This window comes from Musa acuminata, chromosome BXJ2-9 (assembly GCF_036884655.1).
Source record: "Musa acuminata AAA Group cultivar baxijiao chromosome BXJ2-9, Cavendish_Baxijiao_AAA, whole genome shotgun sequence".
NCBI lineage: Eukaryota > Viridiplantae > Streptophyta > Magnoliopsida > Zingiberales > Musaceae > Musa > Musa acuminata.
Window position 1 is genome coordinate 43,044,179 of NC_088346.1, and position 18,252 is coordinate 43,062,430.

The 18,252-nt window shown below is 38.3% G+C and overlaps 4 protein-coding genes across 7 annotated transcripts; 3 read left to right on the plus strand and 1 right to left on the minus strand.

Annotated features, from left to right (window-relative positions):
* Nucleotides 1-2,284: 2,284 nt before the first annotated feature.
* LOC103998665 (squamosa promoter-binding-like protein 17) lies at nucleotides 2,285-4,608 on the plus strand. The gene is made up of 3 exons (XM_009420202.3): nucleotides 2,285-2,817; nucleotides 3,405-3,520; nucleotides 3,627-4,608. Exons 1-3 carry the CDS (start codon nucleotides 2,456-2,458, stop codon nucleotides 4,175-4,177), a joined length of 1,029 nt encoding a protein of 342 aa, XP_009418477.2. The 5' UTR covers nucleotides 2,285-2,455; the 3' UTR covers nucleotides 4,178-4,608.
* A 1,778-nt stretch (nucleotides 4,609-6,386) lies between these two features.
* On the plus strand, nucleotides 6,387-8,857 carry LOC135623481 (rhodanese-like domain-containing protein 9, chloroplastic). Its single transcript, XM_065126505.1, has 7 exons — nucleotides 6,387-6,544; nucleotides 6,644-6,891; nucleotides 6,971-7,121; nucleotides 7,849-7,934; nucleotides 8,020-8,124; nucleotides 8,227-8,379; nucleotides 8,638-8,857. Exons 1-6 carry the CDS (start codon nucleotides 6,507-6,509, stop codon nucleotides 8,295-8,297), a joined length of 699 nt encoding a protein of 232 aa, XP_064982577.1. The 5' UTR covers nucleotides 6,387-6,506; the 3' UTR covers nucleotides 8,298-8,379; nucleotides 8,638-8,857.
* Nucleotides 8,858-9,874: 1,017 nt separating this feature from the next.
* LOC135623483 (large ribosomal subunit protein eL6-like) lies at nucleotides 9,875-12,505 on the plus strand. Its single transcript, XM_065126509.1, has 4 exons — nucleotides 9,875-10,257; nucleotides 10,366-10,472; nucleotides 11,859-12,040; nucleotides 12,137-12,505. The coding sequence occupies exons 1-4, from the start codon at nucleotides 9,905-9,907 to the stop codon at nucleotides 12,290-12,292; spliced, it is 798 nt and encodes a 265-aa protein (XP_064982581.1). The 5' UTR covers nucleotides 9,875-9,904; the 3' UTR covers nucleotides 12,293-12,505.
* Nucleotides 12,506-12,698: 193 nt separating this feature from the next.
* LOC103998668 (SURP and G-patch domain-containing protein 1-like protein) lies at nucleotides 12,699-18,186 on the minus strand. Of its 4 annotated transcripts, none has more exons than XM_009420207.3 (9): nucleotides 17,219-18,186; nucleotides 16,120-16,246; nucleotides 15,553-15,659; nucleotides 15,279-15,422; nucleotides 14,220-14,354; nucleotides 13,782-13,961; nucleotides 13,165-13,343; nucleotides 13,017-13,070; nucleotides 12,699-12,914 (listed from the first exon to the last, which is right to left on the minus strand). In XM_009420207.3, exons 1-8 carry the CDS (start codon nucleotides 17,622-17,624, stop codon nucleotides 13,044-13,046), a joined length of 1,305 nt encoding a protein of 434 aa, XP_009418482.2. In that variant the 5' UTR covers nucleotides 17,625-18,186; the 3' UTR covers nucleotides 12,699-12,914; nucleotides 13,017-13,043. The 4 variants fall into 4 exon arrangements, with proteins under 4 accessions (XP_009418482.2, XP_009418481.2, XP_064982578.1 ...); XM_009420206.3 differs by having other exon boundaries at nucleotides 12,699-13,070; nucleotides 17,219-17,678; nucleotides 18,026-18,185; XM_065126506.1 differs by having other exon boundaries at nucleotides 12,699-13,070; nucleotides 17,219-17,664; nucleotides 18,026-18,183.
* Nucleotides 18,187-18,252: the final 66 nt, after the last annotated feature.

The window sequence follows — 18,252 nt, forward strand, 5'->3', positions numbered from 1 at the left end:
TGTGAGTTTGGCACATCCCTATCAGTTTGGTGGTGCATCAATTACAACAGCTGCTGCTTACAATAAATTGCATAGTTGTCTGAAAACAAAAGCTTTGTCTGAGGCTAAATCAAAATTTGGCTGATTTCTGCTTTCTGGCTGATCTGCTGGCCATTGTTTTCCTGATATGCAATTAATTCTGTAGAATGTTTCTTCCTCACAAGAAATTGTGAGTGTTTGTTTGAAAAGGTTCTTAGTTAACTTAAATGGACACACCACTTTAACATCAGTCTTCAGTCTTCAGTCATCAGTCATGCTGAGACTCTCTCAGTTGTCAGATGAAACTTTTAGTGGAATTGTTCCTTGTTGTTGCAGATCTATAGTGAGGAATGATGTAATACCATTATGTTATGAAATAAACATGAGCAGTTACAAAAACATAACATTTTTTTGGACTGACAGTGGTTGATAACATGATACAATGCATGCTCTAACTTTTAGGTGAATTGATGTAATTGACATGATTCAAATGAGGTTACCCTCAAATTGATGAACATAAAAATAAAAACAATTATTTTATTATGAAAAGTAAGGAATTTTTTTCTTGGTAAATGTCCTTTTCAATTTGAAAGAAGCCAAATTCATTAGTGACAGAAGATTGTGTTGGTGTACAAAATAATCTAAATTTGTCTTTTGTTGACTCATGACAGCACATCCTACTTGTGAATTGTGATATTAATTCTTCTCCATGACTACACCAGACTTATATCTAATAGAAGTAGGTGTGATTAAGTGGACATGTCCGAGGAAAACATTCTCAATTGCTTGGCTTAAGGCAAGACGACTAAATTAGATTTATATTAAACATTCTTAAAATAATGATTAGTCTGATATCATGTCTGATTAGATTTCATGCTAAGTGCTAATCTAAGTCGACCGGAATAATACAGCTTGACCATTGACTCTGATATCATGTCGGAGTATTATTATCATTATCTTTGAATTTAAGGGAATCAATTCTAAATATATATTATAATTTTTATTTTGATCAGATTGAGTAAGAATGCAATCACAGTATCCTTATCTCCATCTGACTCTGATAAATCTTATATTGGCAGAAGCTTCGTGTACATGTTGCATGCAATAAAAGATTAAGATTGTACAATCATCACCATTACCACCAACCATAAGAGAAGGAGAACTGAACACCATTCAAATATCTGAGGGGAGCTCTAACAATGGTGTCTAAGCTCACTGTCACCTTGTCATGACCATCAGCAACTTTAGTGGAGGAGGAAAAGCATATCTTGATGGGACCTGGCACTGCCAAATCATATCTTCTCCATGCATGAAGTTTGAGCTAATTGGGGGAGTTCAATTATAGCCCAGTACAAGCACCTTTTGTTCCTTTCTCACCAACCCCAGCAGACCTGTCGTTGCTTTATGGCATCGGTTTGCACTACCAACACCAGGCTCCAACCACCTACAATTCAGATCTAACCAGTCTCAACCATTTCTAATGATGTTAGGCATGGAGTTTGATCCTTCCCATGTCACCTGGTGTTATGATGAGAAGGGTTGTGCTGTTCAATCAATCAATCTATGGTGGATCGAAAGATCATCCTCGTGTCATGTTCTTGGAGATACTTAAAGTTTCCTTTTTTGTTTTTGGAGGATAATGCAATAACAAGGTGTGAATCCATGACAAGAAGGTCTCTGTTTCGGTGCCTTGGAACTCTCATCGTCATCAGATTTGTTCACTGACTTGGTAGGTAGATTTCCAGACCAGTATCCAACTCTGAGGATCCCTGTCGCTGCTACCACTATCCCAGCCCAAAGCTGACACAAAAGAGGAGAACACAGCCTGAACCGTTCATGGCTATCATATCCAAAAGAAGAGATCACATCAGACGTGATCATGTCACACTCGAAGTGTCCATCGAAGCCCACTTTTTCTCAGCACGTTTGAGCGTCCTTCGACGTCTCGGTCCATGAAAAGCTCAGGTGATGCGCACTGTACCAAAAGCAAAAAAGCTTCCACTAGAAAGCAATGAGACTTTTGTGGTCGAGATGACATGTTGCCAGAGAGAAAAAGCTCTGATCGCGCCATGGCTGCTTCCGCAACCACTTCGGCCAAACGATGGCCTTCAAAGTTCCCACTTCAGCGGGCAGGAGTTGGATTAGGTAGGCATAAGAGCGAGGAAACAGCAACATTTACCAATGCTGCCTTCTCTTGTGATTAAAGATATGAATACTTGTTTGTGTCACATCTCATTTTTCTCTCTCTTCTATCATGGTTCTGTGACAGACCTCTGCCATGGCCCAACTGGCAGGTGCTGTGGTTGGCTTCTTTATACCGGGAGGGCAAAAAGAGCCCACTGCAACAGCCACTTCCGTCTTCTCCTTGCTCTCGGACCGCCTTTTTGCCCCTTCTGTTATGGCTCTGGATTAGCAACAGGAGATCGAAGAGGTGGAAATGGAAACGAGTGCAAGCTCCTTGCAGTCTGTTTCGGGGGCCTGCGGCTCCAGCGACTCCTTCCATGGGCTCAAGTTTGCGAGAAATGGTAGTGGTGGTGGTGGTGGTGGAGGGAGCTTCTTGGAGGCCTCAGTCTATTTGGCGCCCATGGCGGCCGCAGCTCCGCCGAGGAAGGGGAAGGGGGTAGTGCAGCGAGGGCAGCCACCGCCGCCGCCGCCCAGGTGCCAGGTCGAAGGGTGCAATGTGGATCTCACAGGCGTCAAGGCTTACTACTGCAGGCACAAGGTGTGTGGGATGCACTCCAAGTCCCCCAAAGTGGTTGTGGCAGGGATAGAACAGCGCTTCTGTCAGCAGTGCAGCAGGTAAATTTCTTGGCCTCTTTCCTCTGTTCTTATAGGTTCCTCACTTGCTAATATGATCATGTGAAGTACAGCATCAGACATGCTTGCTTGCTGTTGCATTGTTTGGTTCTTTGTGTTCATGCAATTCGGGGTATCATTTTATCTCGAAGCTGATGACATATGGTTTAGTGATAGGATGAAATTGGTGTTGAAACCTGATTCTGGTTATGGAATGTTATTTATATTAGGAATTCATACATAAATATGTTGAACTTTGGAGAAGAAGCTCATGATCATTCACAGGGGAAAATTTGTGTTAAAAGGACCTTAGATTTAAAGAGTGTGGCAGCTTTTGTGAACTATTTGTAGGTCTGATTGGTTTTCGACAAATATGTAAATGAACCAATAAAAATTAGTACAACATAACATGCTATTGGTATGATTACTATCAGCAATTCAACCAATTCTGGCATCTATATATCTCAAGATATGGAACCAAATTGCCTATCAACATCATACAGCACAGTACATTTTGCTTTGCTTGATTCTTGCATTCTTAGACAATGCTGATTGATAACAGTGATCATTTGAGGCTAACATTTGCACAGGTTCCACCAATTACATGAATTCGACCAAGGGAAACGCAGTTGCCGCAGACGCCTGGCGTGCCACAACAAGCGGCGAAGAAAGCCACCTCCTGGAACTCTGTCATCAGCTTTCCATGGTTAGGCTCACCTGAGCTCCTTTGCTAAACTTGTCACGCTTTCCTTCGATCTGCTCATGTTTCTGCCTTCGACCATCTTCTGAAGCTTATCTTTAAACTTAAGCAGAAGATAGCAATGGATTTAGAGGATTTCTTGTGGACTTTACTCACCCTAAATTACCTGCGCTAGCGCGAGATGTATGGCAAATTGGTCAAGCTGGTGATCAGGCACTGAGCATTCAGTATCAATGCGGCTTCGGAACTCCATCAACTAGAGGAGTAATACTCATGCAGGATCCTGGGACTGAGCCCATATTCTCGACACCAGGAACTCTAGATCTTGCAGCAGGTTCAGACTCTAGCTGTGCTCTCTCTCTTCTGTCTCAGCCATGGGATAGCACCTGTAAGGTAAACCACCAAGCTATTTCCTCTGAAGGAATACCAATTGCAGAACCTACAAGTAAGAATGACTGCATGGATAGTTCATGGGGGTTTAAAGGTCTTGAAGGCAGTAGCAGCAGCACCTCCTTTGATGCAAGACCAAGACAAGTTGGACAACCTGAAAACAGTCATTTCTCTGGTGAGCTTGAGCTAGCCTTTCTAAAGAGGCAATGCATGGGCCTTGATCCCAGTAGGAGATATCAGCATTTGGATGATGCGATCCACTGGTCTCTTTAGTTCCTTTTCTTCTTGTTGGCTGTTGTTCCTTTTAACTATCAAGATTGTAACCATTGGTGTGAGATTCTGCTAGCATGCTACTCTCAGCTTGAAGTTCTTTAAGAAGTTAGAAACTGTATCATCTATGCTCAAATATATTTTCCTGAACAAATTTGTGGTCAAATATTTGAGAGCAGATCTTTCTTTTGTTCCAGTAGTTCAAAGATCTCAAGAGTGTCAATGTGATGTCTGTCTGCAGTAACTTCTCAACATGAATTGTAGGATGAAGATCATCAAATGGGTTGTTTGGCATCAGAAACTCCTGCTACAGATCTCTTCCAGGAATTGCTTGTCGAAGAACATCATCTTCTGCTGACCAACTCCAGATGTAATTTTTCATCATTTTGCTGTATCTTATCCTAATTATTAATGGATTTAAAATGTCATCTATTGTTTATGTAAGCTAAGAATGTGTTTGTCTCTATGTTTTGTTGTCCATGAGATAGTTCAATATATCTCACTCCTTGTTTTGTCACTCTCATCATAATTCTCTACCATGTTTATTTCTAATGTGTGACAAGCACATTTTTTTTATTAAGTGGCAATTAGGAATATTTGATATTTAATATATATATATATATATATATATATATATATATATTAATTATAGAATAATATATCTTTTTGATAGATGATAAGATTAGAGAAAATTATTTAAGATGATATTGATTTATACTTAGGAAATCTCTAAATATAAAAAAAGGTAGAGGAAGATCATGTATGTGTGATGAATTTTCATAAAAAGTCTAACTTTTAAAATTTTAGATATAGTATTCTAACTTTGAAAATTTTCATAGAATATATTTTTTAAAATAATCATTTTACCCCTGTCCCACCATAGCAGTGCCTCCACATCATCCAACATTAGACCTACCCAATCACGAAGACGTGGTAACCCTTGCTAGACCTGTTGGACCAATGACAAAGGTTGCAAACAAAGACGAGCCGACCCCCCTCCTTCCTCGCCTATAGGTAAGGGCATACCCTCCTCCTTCCTTGTCGACGATCCATAGCAAGGAGGGGGCATGAGGAGGCTACATAACCTCTCTACAACTAATGATAGAGGTTGCAAGTGAGGGTAGGCTACCACCCCTCCTTCCTCGCCCGTGGCCAATAGCTACGAAGGATGTACCTTCATCGTTGAGTCCGATGAAGGTAAAGGCCTTGCCCTTAATGAGGAAGGAGAGCCTACAAAGGCTATGCCTCCATGACAAGTTTTTTTTCAAAAATTTATCATATATATATATATATATATAATTAATTAATTAATTGTATGGGAGCAAACAATGAAATTTTATTTATAATCTTATCAACTTGTTTAGAACCGGTAATTGAATTAACTACAATGAGGATATTATCTTTCAAACAAGTGGTATCAATTTTTTTATTTAGAAATATGATATTTATTATTGATAGAGAATACCCTATCAGCTAATCATCATTTGAGATGTAATCACCACGTGGAGTCCAATGTCATATTCCATTTGTCTGCCCCACGTGGATAAGAGTCTAAAGAATATTTTATGAAATATTATATCATCTACGATCAGGTATAAAAACACATCTTTAATATAATGACGAGGGATTTATCTTTTTGACCACTCACGTTTGGATTTGGAGATTTAGGGATTATTAATTTGAGTATTAGAAGAACCGAATCGAAAAACCTCTCTCGATTTAAGTTTTCGATTAGGTGACACATCGGGAGTTTATTGTTTTCACCTCGGAGGCATCTCAAACAATCTTATACATATGGGTTCGAACCACGTCGACCTAACCAAGATATCAATTATATTTTCCCTTATCAATCATTATAAGTTTTAATATAGCATATGCATCCTCTTCAAATATTAAAATCTTTGGCTCAAAATTTAAAATTAATTTTATTTAATCTTAGTGAATATTTGTTTTTGAATTTAAATTTTATATGTTCAAAAATAAATTTTAATATTTTAACATCAAAACATGTATTCAGGCAAATAATAATTTTAACAAACTCTTAACTTAATATAGCCAAGAGATTAACTTTATGATGTCATAAATACAAAGTTCAGGGATATATCTGTAATTACAATCTTTCTATCAGTGTCGATCCATATCCAAAGATCCTTCTCGGCGTCCATGTGGCGCGATACCATTGGCGAGAAGGATTGTGAAGCACACCAACCTACCTCTCTCTCGAGCCACATGGCGACGGGAGAGCACGTCGCCACGACCCTCGGCTTCCCGGCTGCGTTTCGGTGGCGCAGCTCCCAATCCCCCAGCTGTACCGGAATTAAGAAGGAAAGAGATGGTGGTCCTAGGATTTTCCACCACTTTGGCCCTCGGGTGTCCCTTGAGCTCCATCTTGTCCTCTTAGTTTGATGCCTCTTTTAATTTCTTATGATGGGTACGAGCTTAAAGTGCTTGTTGAATTGCCTGTTACAGTGACAGAGGAGCTTGGGCGGCTTGCAGAGTCAACCGCTTTGCTACCTCGAGTGTCAGGTTGTGCCGCAAGACGTCTGCAGTGATCAGAGCTGAAGTGAGATTCGTGAACGGCGACGAGGCGAAGAAGCTCGCAACAGAGGAAGGATTCACGGTTCTGGATGTTCGAGACAGAATCCAATACGAGCGAGCTCGCATCACCTCATGTTGCCATGTACCCCTCTTTGTGGAGAACCAGGACAACGACTTTGGTATGCATCCCCCTGAGTTGCTTGAGTTGCGTTGCTCTCGTTCTGTAAGGATGTGACATCAACCGTTGTTTGCTATCAGGCACCATCATCAAGAGGACAGTGCACAACAACTTTTCCGGCTTGTTCTTTGGGTTAGCGTTCACTAAACCCAACCCTGACTTTGTGCAATCAGTAAAGCAGCAGTTTCCCGCGGACAGCAAGTTGCTGGTGGTATGCCAGGAAGGGTTGAGGTTAGCTGCTGCTACTGCAGTTGTCTTTTTGTTATCCGGATGTCTGCAAGTTTTTCTGCTTACTTCATAGTTGCTCCTGGTACACCTACCATTTGATTTCATAAGCTCTCTCTTGATGTCAAAGCTTATTCTGCTAAATCTCATAGTCCTCAATTGATCTGTAGTTTCTGCTGCTCTTATGATACTAGACGTACAGTCATAAACCATTATTTACCTGGGTCTTTTAATGACTCTGTTAGAACTTCTGAACGTGACTTAGCACATCGTGCATGCCTGTGGTGAACTAGAGATGTGATTTACTGTCTTAAGGTGTAGGTATCGACTAATCCCACCCCAATTTACAATCGGGATATCATTTTTCTGTAAGTACGATCATGAGGATGACAAAGAGCTATCGATACCGTCATTAGAAATGAAAAATGAGAGAAAAATATAATAGAAAGAAAACTATCGATGAGGAGATTAGAAAAGAGAAAGAAGCAAAATTTATATTTTCTTCCTCCAGAATTTTCTTTTATTCAATTCTTCTTTCATTCTCCATTGTTATTGCTAATGCTGATAGCTCTTAATCATCTCCACGATTGCACATAAGAATGATATCTTGGTTGTCCACTGGGGTGAGATTCCGATCAATACTTGCACTAATCTCCTGTTACTAGACTCATGTTACTGAGGTTAGGCCATACTCGTTCAAACTGTTAACCTTGTTGCTTGCCTGATTCTGAAGGTCTGCTGCAGCAGCTAATACCCTAGAAAAACAAGGCTTTGAGAATGTAGCATGCCTCACCTCTGGTCTTCAGTCAGTAAAACCAGGTTCTAATATTGCCTTATCTTTATAATTAAGGCTTTCACACATGCTCACTCATAGTTGTTTTGCTTGTGCCATTTATCCATACAGGTACCTTTGATTCTGTTGGTTCCACTGAGCTGCAAGATGCAGGCAAGGCTGGTCTTGTGACTATCCAAGGAAAGATTTCTGCTGTTCTTGGGACTGTGCTAATCTGTACGCTTTTCAGACTGCTTAACATGAATAGATGATTTCAATGTCTTTTTGCTTGCTTCAGACTTGTTGACTTGACCATACTCTACTTGCATTCGATTGCAGGTGCCTTTCTTTTTATTACATTCTTCCCTGAACAAGCGGAGAAGTTGCTTCAGATGAGCCCTGCAAGCTAGCAGTTATGATGTTTCAGTCGCACCCATCTCTAGTTCCAAATGTTGATGTGAAATCTTCTTAGAAGCTTGCTTTTCTTTTCAGGTAAATAACATTTCATCTATCAGCATCATAAACTATTCCTTGTATGCTTGCTGCAGAACATGCACTGGAATTAATGATATAGCCAAACTACTGATACAATTGCATAGATGATCACCAGGTCTAAGCACAAAACCTCAACCTGTATCTATTTCCAGGAAGCTACTGACAAAAATTAACTGGATTCATTTCTATTACATTCTCATACACTACATTTGCAAGCATCTAATCTTAAATTGACAATGTTCTCTGCAAATGCAGGATGAAGGTCTGAGTGGGTCTTGTGAGGAGAATGACCAGGCACAGGAGTTGAATTTTTGCCATGCAGAATTCCAAGCGAACATGCATTGCTTGTTGTAACGAGTGTAAATTTAATGGGTTAATCTCAATATACATTCTGAACTCAGTGGATCCCAGCAACAAAATGTTAATAATTCACTGCTACTCTTTCTATTTCCAATTGTTAATCTGTTAATCTTCAGATAGAAGTGTCATCACGATTTTGAAAGCAAAGTACCTCACATAGAAACACTTCATAGTTTGAAGAGGGTGTTTGATCGCTTACAAATGGATTGCTTATAAACATTTGAGTGTTTAGTTGGCACAAATATTTAAGTTTTTGTCTATTTGATGTGTACTAAAAAAAAAGCCCAATTTCTTACTGAATAATCATAACAATTATTTTGCTAGCTTGTGTTTTGGCGCTGGTAAAAGGACCACATAGAACAATAAATTCAACATATTTTTGTTTACAAAGGCAAAATTAAGTAAATTGATTTTCGCAAAGCACTACTTATAATAGGATTAATTATAGATTATTTTTTATAATTAATTTTATTTAATATCTTGATCTTTATATTTTTAAAAAATTATATTGAGATCTTACTTATAAAAATAAAATATTTAATTTTATTTTTTGTTATCTATTTTATAAATAAAAATATTATAGAGTTTATCAATAAGTATATGTTGACTTTATCTTAGTTTAATTTATTATTAAGAACGTAATATATTTTTGTCATCAAAATCGATAATATAAGGATAATTAAAGTTAAATAATTTATTTTTATAAATATAAAGATCTCAATATAACTTTTAAAAATATGGAGATCGTTAGAGATAGCTAATTACAAGTGTTATATGTCATTAATCCTTTATAATAATTTTTTTTATATAAAATTATATATATATATATATATATATATATATAATTTTTTATATTAATTAGAATTCAGAAAAAATAAATCATTTACTTATCTCGAGAAAGGAAGGCATTCAGCACTTAAAATATATATTATTAATAATACATATTATTATTCATTTGTGTTAATTAATTTATATTATTAATAAACTTAAAATATATTTTTCTTCAGCATACGTATTATATATAATTTTAATTATCTTATGAACCAACCTAACGGAAGCCCAACCTCATCTCTATGAGAGAATCTTGACCGTCCATCACATTGCAGATGATTCTGATGAGATGATCTCACACTCGACTAGGGTTTCCAAACGCTGTCTATAAATGATCCGCTCCGTGTCCTTCGCGATCCTCCTCCGCTGGCCATTTGAAGGCTCTACCGTCCTCCGCATCTCTCTCCCCCTCCTTGCTCTCGCCATGGCGCCGACAAAGAAAGAGAGGACCGCGAGCCGGAACCCTAGCCTGGTCCGAGGCATCGGGAAGTTCTCGAGGTCGAAGATGTACCACAAGCGGGGGATCTGGGCCATCAAGGCCAAGCACGGCGGCTCCTTTCCTCGCCACGAACCTAAGCCCGCGTCGGCCCCGACGGCAGCGGTCAAGCCACCCAAGTTCTACCCCGCCGACGACGTCAAGACCCCCATCCCCAATCGCCGCAAGCCCAAGCCTACCAAGCTCAGGTATAAGGGTTTCGCCAGGTGGTCTTCAGATTTGTTTGTCTCTTGCTATTACCTTTATCGCTCAAAGTCGTTTTTTGCGGTGCTTTTGTTCCTTGTTACACGATTCAGGGCGAGCATCACCCCGGGAACCGTTCTGATCCTTCTTGCTGGGAGGTTCATGGGAAAGAGGGTTGTCTTCCTGAAGCAGCTACCTTCCGGACTTCTTTTGGTTACTGGTTAGTCCCTCTGGATATGTTCGAATTAGATCTATTTTTTTAATCATAATATTGTGCTTCTGTATGGCTATTATGTTCTTAGCTGATATCAGTGATTCTCTGCTTCTTTGCCGAACCTCTTGCTTGAAAAATAGCTTGATATTGCCTTTTTTATGTGAGTATTTAAGAAGATACAAAAAGAAGTCTCTTTTGTAAGTCAGCTTTGCTTGGTGGGCAAATGCCTGTGTCTATTTGCTTTGAAGAGAATATGATGACAAAATGTTAATTCCTTAATGATAAAATATTAATACCTTTTTATATTTACTTGATATTAATATACTATTTAGAGATTTTAGCTAGCTGAATAATTTTCATGAAACAATAGCCATCCCTTGTTATTCTAAATATATAATTTTACACATGGTCAAGTTTGGTGGAGCCAGTCATGGTTATCTGAAGTCTGTGTTCATCATGTGTCCATATCTGTGTGAGTTTTTCTATCCAAACTCTCCTAGGTCCAATTTTATCAGCATTCAGATATCTTGATATTATTCAGAATCATAAATTTAACTTATTAAACATTAAGAAATATACCTTATGATTCATTTTTGTATATATTGCACATTTATTTTTTCTCGTTATCTTTTCTCTTTGCCTTTGTGGTAAAATTCTTTTAGGTAGGGAATGCAACTAATACATTTGACATATTGCCTTATATTTGTTAGTGTTATATCACATCTATATCAGACCTAAATCCTATTCAAGTCTATATGTGCCTTACCTTAGTCAGATTGGTGTTCATATTAAAGGAATGTCGGCTACTGAATCTTGTGACACTCTAATATTAGTGTTTTAGTAATGCTGATATTTAGACATATTGCTTAAATTTTCCTAATCTGGTTTGTTCCTTTTTGCATTTCTGCTGATTAGACATCAATTATGTCATAACCCTGACTTAATATAATTTCTTTCAGACTACCGTTTTCTTATAAACATGTGCAATGCCTTGCAATGCGTAGTTAAGTTCTTGTTTTCATATCGAAGAAAAGATCTCTTTCTCGGGGATGAAAATGTGTATCCTGATTGAAGCTTGATAGTTGTTTCTAAAAAGCAGACACAAGGTATTAACAAATTCAGGAACTGGTGCAAAATTAAATGGATGATGAGGCATATGCTGATATCTGTTTTCTGCTTGATAATTTGTTCAATGATTTTCACTAGATATTGACGTTGTAGATTCGAAGGCTTTGGAAGCCAAATTTAAAGACAAAAAGCAGTGGCTATCAATTATAAACTGAGTGTGTATAAACTATAGTCATTTCTGTTCTATTTGTTTCTGTAGCAGAATGACTTAGCTTGACAACGCTTGTGCTGGTATTTCATCTTGCTTTAACACCGATGCTGTAGGACCTTTCAAGATTAATGGAGTACCTCTAAGACGAGTAAATCAGGCTTATGTTATTGCAACGTCTACCAAGGTCGACATATCAGGAGTCAATGTGGACAAGTTTGATGACAAGTACTTCACCAAGGAGAAAAAGAAGACGACCAAGAAAGGGGAAGGTGAATTTTTCGAGACTGATAAAGAGGTCTGTGCTTGCACCAATACATTGATTAATTACAATCATGCGGTTTGTATGTTCATTATCTTGCTGATGCATGTTATGTTCTCTTCAAATATATAGGAAACCAAGGCACTCCCCCAGGAGAAGAAGGATGACCAGAAGGCCGTGGATAGCCAGTTGATAAAAGCCATTGAAGCAGTGGAAGATTTGAAGGTCTACTTAGGTGCAAGATTTTCGCTTAGGTCGGGAATGAAACCTCATGAGCTCAAATTCTAGAAACAAAAAGGGATCTCTCTATTTCTGCTCTGTTACATTTATATTTTCAGACTAGTTGGTCTACTCTTGACCGTGAAGAAGGGCCTTGGACTTCTGTTTCATGCTTGTCTTGTGTTCCGAGGGAAGAACTCCATTGTTCATTTTCATGAAATTAACAGATGTATGCATCATTAGCTCTTGGTTTCAGTGCAAGTGATCTGATGTGTTTGGTCATTTTTACTGCCTACTATTTTTAGTGCAACATTGGGAAACTAATAGCTAATTGCTTAATCGACGAAAAATATGTGATCTTTATCTCGGGTAAATATATCAAGTTTGGAATTACACTGCAACCATTTATTGATTTTTCATTACCCCATCGCATGATCGATTTATAGTACTCCGAGAAACAATAATCACAACCGTATAAAGAAGCACATACAATCCAATGATTTAACAATGATCATTGTTCAGTTTCTTGAATACCATCAGTTACGATATTACAGCACTCTGATAACACCCAATGTTCTAAAAACAATGTTGAAATGATTTCCCTAACTTGTTGCTCTCTTCAATATTAACTGATAACCATGGAGTCACCAGACCTGAAATGCTTGTTTAGGTACCATGCTGAAGACAATCTCTGGGCAGCATATTTTCTCAATCAGTCTCCGAGACATCAATATACCCAACCACGACTAAAAACCATGAGGCAAAGTTGAGTAGGTAAAAAAGGAGGCCTTACAGCTACAGTGGCCACAGGTCCTTCCCCTCAATAATATGCTTTCCTTGGGTTGTTCTGCATTAGGACATCAAAATGTCAGGTCATTTGGATCAAATATATACAACAGAAACCATCGCTTATAAGTGAGAAAAAGGAGAAGGGTTTTTACCAGGGGGTTTGGTCTATACCGATAACCAAGCATCATCCTTTTCTTATACTGCTCATAAATATCATCATCAGGGTTCACCTCACCAGATTTTTGTGCACCAACACCTAGATTGTCCTTCTTCACTTCTCCTGCCATCACTGGATCTGCTCGTCCACGTTTGTCACTGCCAAGTCCCTCACCTGCAAGTATAAATAATAAAAAAAAAGAAGAAATCTTTGTTGGCTTTGGAAGACATGATAGCTCTATTCGACTCAAAAATAGTCCAACCCAGGACGATATGCATCGTATAGAAAAAACAAAATGATGTGACTAACGTTGAAGCTCTTCAACAGCCTACCATGTGGTTGACAAATTAAACAATAGATTACAACTTGTTGCAGATCATAACAATTTGTTCGTGAGCTACTGATTTCTCGACAACAATAACACAAATCTAACATCAAGGGTCATCGAGAGAAGAAATACATCAGTTGAAGGAACATTAGCTAAAATGCATTGGTTGAAGCAACCTTCGCGGCAGGGATGTCTACATGGAAAATGTGACAAACTGGCAGCGGATAGCCAATATAATGTCCAGCAGAAGTGAAAAATAGAACCAATTATATATTCAACCATACCTTCTCTCCAACCCATTTTGGACAGAAGTTTGTGCCCAATGTTGTCAGCCTGGATTTTAGCCTTCTCTGCAGCCTCTCTAGCTGCTTTCTGTGCAGCTACATCATTACAAGATGACAGAAACTTCTCCAACTCGTCTGGTGGAATGAAATCACCCATGTGATGACCCTTTTTGATGGGAGCTATAAACACAATATAAAAAAGAAAAATATTAGGATTGTGTTAGAGCTCAAGGTCCTTTTTTCTAAATTACAAGTTGGATAGGGATGAGAACATTTCATGCACAATTATGTTAGATTCCATAGAATGTTAAATCACAAGCATGAGGAGCAGCAGCTACTATTAACAATAATTGTACACTTTATGCTTAGTTAAGATTCCACTTCAACATTCTCGGGGATAATTAATCATATAAGCAATAACAGAGTTCAAAATAGCACCTTGAAGAGAAGCAGGTGGTGGCATTTCATCCTTTGACTGCTTTGGTTGCTTCATTCTCTCTTCCTGTGCAGCCTTCTTCATGTAGAACTCCATCATTGCAATAGGATCTGCAGCTGGAGGCTCACTGGATTCACCTGTTACAAAAACATTTATAAAAAGCCAATAAAACATAGTTCAAACGATAAATTTATAAATGGAACACAAGAGAAATGGTGGTCGTAAATAATGAATAATGAATATGATTCTCTGTTCGCAAAAGCCATAAAGATGCAAAAGCAGAGGTCTTGAAGTATGAACAATACATTCATTACAATAATTTTCGTGGAACAATCTTGTGCCCAAAAATCAAAGAAATGAATTAAGAGCCCTTACATTGTAAAGTCCCAGTCCAACAGAGTTCATTGAATTATTTAAACATGGTCTAAGGAAATAATAGTTAAATGTCCACAAAATAAAAATGTGAGAATTTCCTACAAAAGAATTGCAAGGTATGCACAATTAGAAAGTGCTCTAAAAGTGATACGAAAAATCATAAAACAATGAGCAAGGACATTGCAGTCCTATGATCATTGGAGGCATATCTCTTCACATGTAAGTGAAAGGATAGAAGATTGTGATAATGCAAAAGCAATGATGAAAAAAAATAACCATGCTGAATTTAATCGCTCGGTAATTCTATCAAATCAATATGACAAATTTAGAAAGTCAGGTCAAGCAAAAGAAAACTCCTGCCTGATTGGATTGGTTGAACTCAACCCACAGGGCTGACCCATTTTCATCAACCCATGAGATCCACGTTCAAGCCTAACCAGACAATCTTTGACCTGTTGACTGGATATGTGGCTTCCCATCAAAAATGATTTTCCTATGGAACTTGACAAACCCAATCATGACCATCCAAACCTAGACACCCTGCTCAGGCTCTATTTCCTATAGATAGATTTGGTTTTGGAACCTTGACCTACTTTCATGATAGAACTATATGTATCCCACTGACTGCCACCCTTGAAACAACAGCATCAAAATTTACTAGATCGGAAAATACAAGCTGAGAATACCATAACTAGAGGATCTTCCAGAAGAGCCAGACGCCTCATAAGATCCATACAAAGCCGAAGCAGGAGTTTGGTAATTAGAATTCCGTTGGATAGTGCTCCTTTGAGGTCCACTCAATGCTCTAGAAGTTGAAGTGCTTCCTCTGGCTGCCACAAGGAAAAGTTAAAATCAGTGTTTTTACATAAAAGATTCATAAAAGGTAGATGTCAGACACCTAAACCCTAAACCACTCCGAATTCATAAAGTTGGAGAAACAGGCACGCTGAGGTTATTGACCAGAATTGGATGTTGTAGACTCATTAGATTGTGCAAGAGATTTTTCCTCTTCAAAGAGCCGATACTCGTAGTATTTATAGTCTGAACAACTTGAATCAAACAAAAACCTGCAGAAATCCATGTTACCTATTTGCATACCATCCTCATAAAATAAATAAATACTTATAAATAAATAACAAACTTACACTTTGCTTCAATCACATAAATAGTATGATTGAAGCAAACTAATAATGAACTTAAGCTCAACAGGAACACGATAATACAAATAACAGGCACAATATAATTTATCCAGTGTCAGCTTCTCAAAGTATCTGAAACAGTATCTGTGTTCCCTGTTCTCTCTTCTCTGGGAATCCAAAATTATTTCAATATTTGAGCTAATCCTTAAAGACAGACAAAATTACCCAGTGCATGCATGTAAAATAAGCATCAAATGAATGACCAAGCCTGACACCAAGTGATATAACAAATGGTGCTAAATTAGACTTATAGAAGAAGAAGATCCAGAGTTGTAAAGGCAGATGCAAATCAATGATCTTAAAACTGAAAAAATTTGGGAACTCATACTTGAAAGGTGTATCTCCAGGATTCCTTTGGCGTGTGACATGCTCAAACTGTCTTCCATTCTTTGCCACAAAACTTGCTAACTTATCTGCGACTTTCTTGACTGCTGGATCACTTGGAGGGGATGGAGCTGCATGTTACTTAAAGAACAGATTAATATCAAGAGAATGTACAAGTGAATGCAAATTACTGTTGTAGCAGGAGTGCCACATTTCGATTTTTTCAATCAACAGCCCTTCCACCAATGTCGATAGACAATTAAAAGGCAAAGGGTACATTTAGTAAAAGAAGAAGGTACATGAAGCTACTTCCTAGGAAAAAAACAAGAGAGGCAACTAGTGACAAAATATCACTATTCTCTTATTCCCATAAAAATACACTATGAATAGTATGATGAATGTCCATAAATAAGTTCTGATAACAAATAAGAACAGGAAAAAACATCCAATTTAAAGAACTAATAGTTGCTTGACACCCCTGTAGGTCTTAATTATAATCACAATAACCACAATTTGTTCCTAACTATAATCACAATGACTGCAAAATCCATATTCGTTTTTGTTTCTCAGGCCTTCACACAATCAAGGTAACTATACAGTAACACATAGAAAAAACCTATTTAACTAAAATGAAAAATATTTCAGTTGTTAATTAAAAACAGACAAGCCGCATATCAAATGTTAAGAATAACTAATTAAAAGAAAGTGAAACCATATAACTAACTTCATGCAAGTAGCAGAAGCTTATTCAGGTATAAATGAAATTGAAAAATACTGTTTATTGTAGGTACAGCTGTAGAATCATACACTTTTCAACATGTGAACAACAAGTCAATCACAAAAAATAACAGAAGTAGACAATGCAAATGTTTGAGTTAACGTTAAGAACATTTCATTCTCATTCTTGATAGTTTTTAACAGCAATAACTAGTGAAGTTTCATGCAATTCACATTAAGATGATTATTTCACAAATAAGTTATGTACAAATGAAAAGGAAAATGACAAGAATAACACAGTTAGGTAGAAACTGGAGGCAGTTGTCTTTTACTCTCTGTATAACATTTTTTTAGCAAGGAATAAGATGCAGAAAACAACACATTACCAACATCCTGCTGTTCCGAGGAGGTATGAATGCTATCTCCCTGACTCAACTTCTGGCGCTTAACCGGTTCATCTCCAGATACAGCTTCTGCTTCTTCAGTTTCTTCCTCTTCATCAGCCACAAACTTAGCCGGCATCGTGGCAACCTTTGCCTTCTGCTTCAAACTGAAGGCAAGCCTCCCACCAGAGGCCATTGTGCTGCCCTTCTTTGTATCATTCACCTTAACATCGAGTGGCCTTTTGCTAACTATAACAGAAGGCTTCAGATCAATGGAAGGGCCGGCCAAAGTGCCAGATTTAGATTGATTAGCTGCTGCCGCTGCCGCCTTTTCTTGCTGGAGTTGCTTGAACCTCTCCATGAACGATCCATCGTTCACAAACAGACCTGAACCATCTCCTTTTTCCATTGCCGGTTTCTCTTGAAGCACTCAATACAAATCAAGAAACCTTGAACCCAAAAGCTGCATCCTTTAAGCTCCAATTAGAAGAGTGCTTACACAACAAGCATCATCTAATCTTCATCAATCACGAAACCACAGGGGAAAGAAAGGATAAAATAAAGCTTGGGCTAGGGTTTCGTCCGTCCTTTAGACGCATAGTCTAAAGCTCGCGTCTTTTGCACAAGAACCGATCCAGATAAGGGGGCTCCAACGGAGACCCTAATCCGCAAGCCAATTGATGGGAAAACTTTGGGGCAAGACGTAATCATCGCTATCCCTAATGATCTAAAACTCCGAGATGGGAAAACAAAAAAAAAAACCGATAGAAATCGAGCAAACAATTGCGCGAAGATCTCTCTTTCGCGTACCTCAAATCTGCAACGCCTTCGACTACCAAGCACAGAGGAGAATACAGTCAGGCAAACTGATCGAAAAATCCCTAGAGACACAGAAAGAGGGAGGAGGACGCTGGACTGCTATCGGCGGGGGAACGAAACCAACAGAGAAAAGATCGGGGGTGGAGACGGGAGCGAATTGGGGCAGTTGATATACGTGTAAGATTAAATGAGGTCGCTATGTTTGCGTCCGGTTCGAT

What these genes read in the sequence shown, in the direction of transcription:
- LOC135623481 (XM_065126505.1), top strand. Translation starts at nt 6,507, where the DNA reads ATGGTGGTCCTAGGATTTTCCACCACTTTGGCCCTCGG. An exon ending in GTATGCCAGGAAGGGTTGAG is followed by an intron (nt 7,122 to 7,848) that starts GTTAGCTGCTGC and finishes CTGATTCTGAAG; the next exon opens with GTCTGCTGCAGCAGCTAATA. An exon ending in TCTTCAGTCAGTAAAACCAG is followed by an intron (nt 7,935 to 8,019) that starts GTTCTAATATTG and finishes TTATCCATACAG; the next exon opens with GTACCTTTGATTCTGTTGGT.
- LOC103998668 (XM_009420207.3), bottom strand. Translation starts at nt 17,624, where the DNA reads ATGGAAAAAGGAGATGGTTCAGGTCTGTTTGTGAACGATGGATCGTTC. An exon ending in TGGAAGATCCTCTAGTTATG is followed by an intron (nt 14,355 to 15,278) that starts GTATTCTCAGCT and finishes TTTTTGTAACAG; the next exon opens with GTGAATCCAGTGAGCCTCCA. An exon ending in GGTATAGACCAAACCCCCTG is followed by an intron (nt 13,071 to 13,164) that starts GTAAAAACCCTT and finishes GTCCTAATGCAG; the next exon opens with AACAACCCAAGGAAAGCATA.
- LOC135623483 (XM_065126509.1), top strand. Translation starts at nt 9,905, where the DNA reads ATGATCCGCTCCGTGTCCTTCGCGATCCTCCTCCGCTGGCCATTTGAA. An exon ending in CCCAAGCCTACCAAGCTCAG is followed by an intron (nt 10,258 to 10,365) that starts GTATAAGGGTTT and finishes TACACGATTCAG; the next exon opens with GGCGAGCATCACCCCGGGAA. An exon ending in CGGACTTCTTTTGGTTACTG is followed by an intron (nt 10,473 to 11,858) that starts GTTAGTCCCTCT and finishes CCGATGCTGTAG; the next exon opens with GACCTTTCAAGATTAATGGA.
- LOC103998665 (XM_009420202.3), top strand. Translation starts at nt 2,456, where the DNA reads ATGGAAACGAGTGCAAGCTCCTTGCAGTCTGTTTCGGGGGCCTGCGGC. An exon ending in TTCTGTCAGCAGTGCAGCAG is followed by an intron (nt 2,818 to 3,404) that starts GTAAATTTCTTG and finishes ACATTTGCACAG; the next exon opens with GTTCCACCAATTACATGAAT. An exon ending in TCTGTCATCAGCTTTCCATG is followed by an intron (nt 3,521 to 3,626) that starts GTTAGGCTCACC and finishes AAACTTAAGCAG; the next exon opens with AAGATAGCAATGGATTTAGA.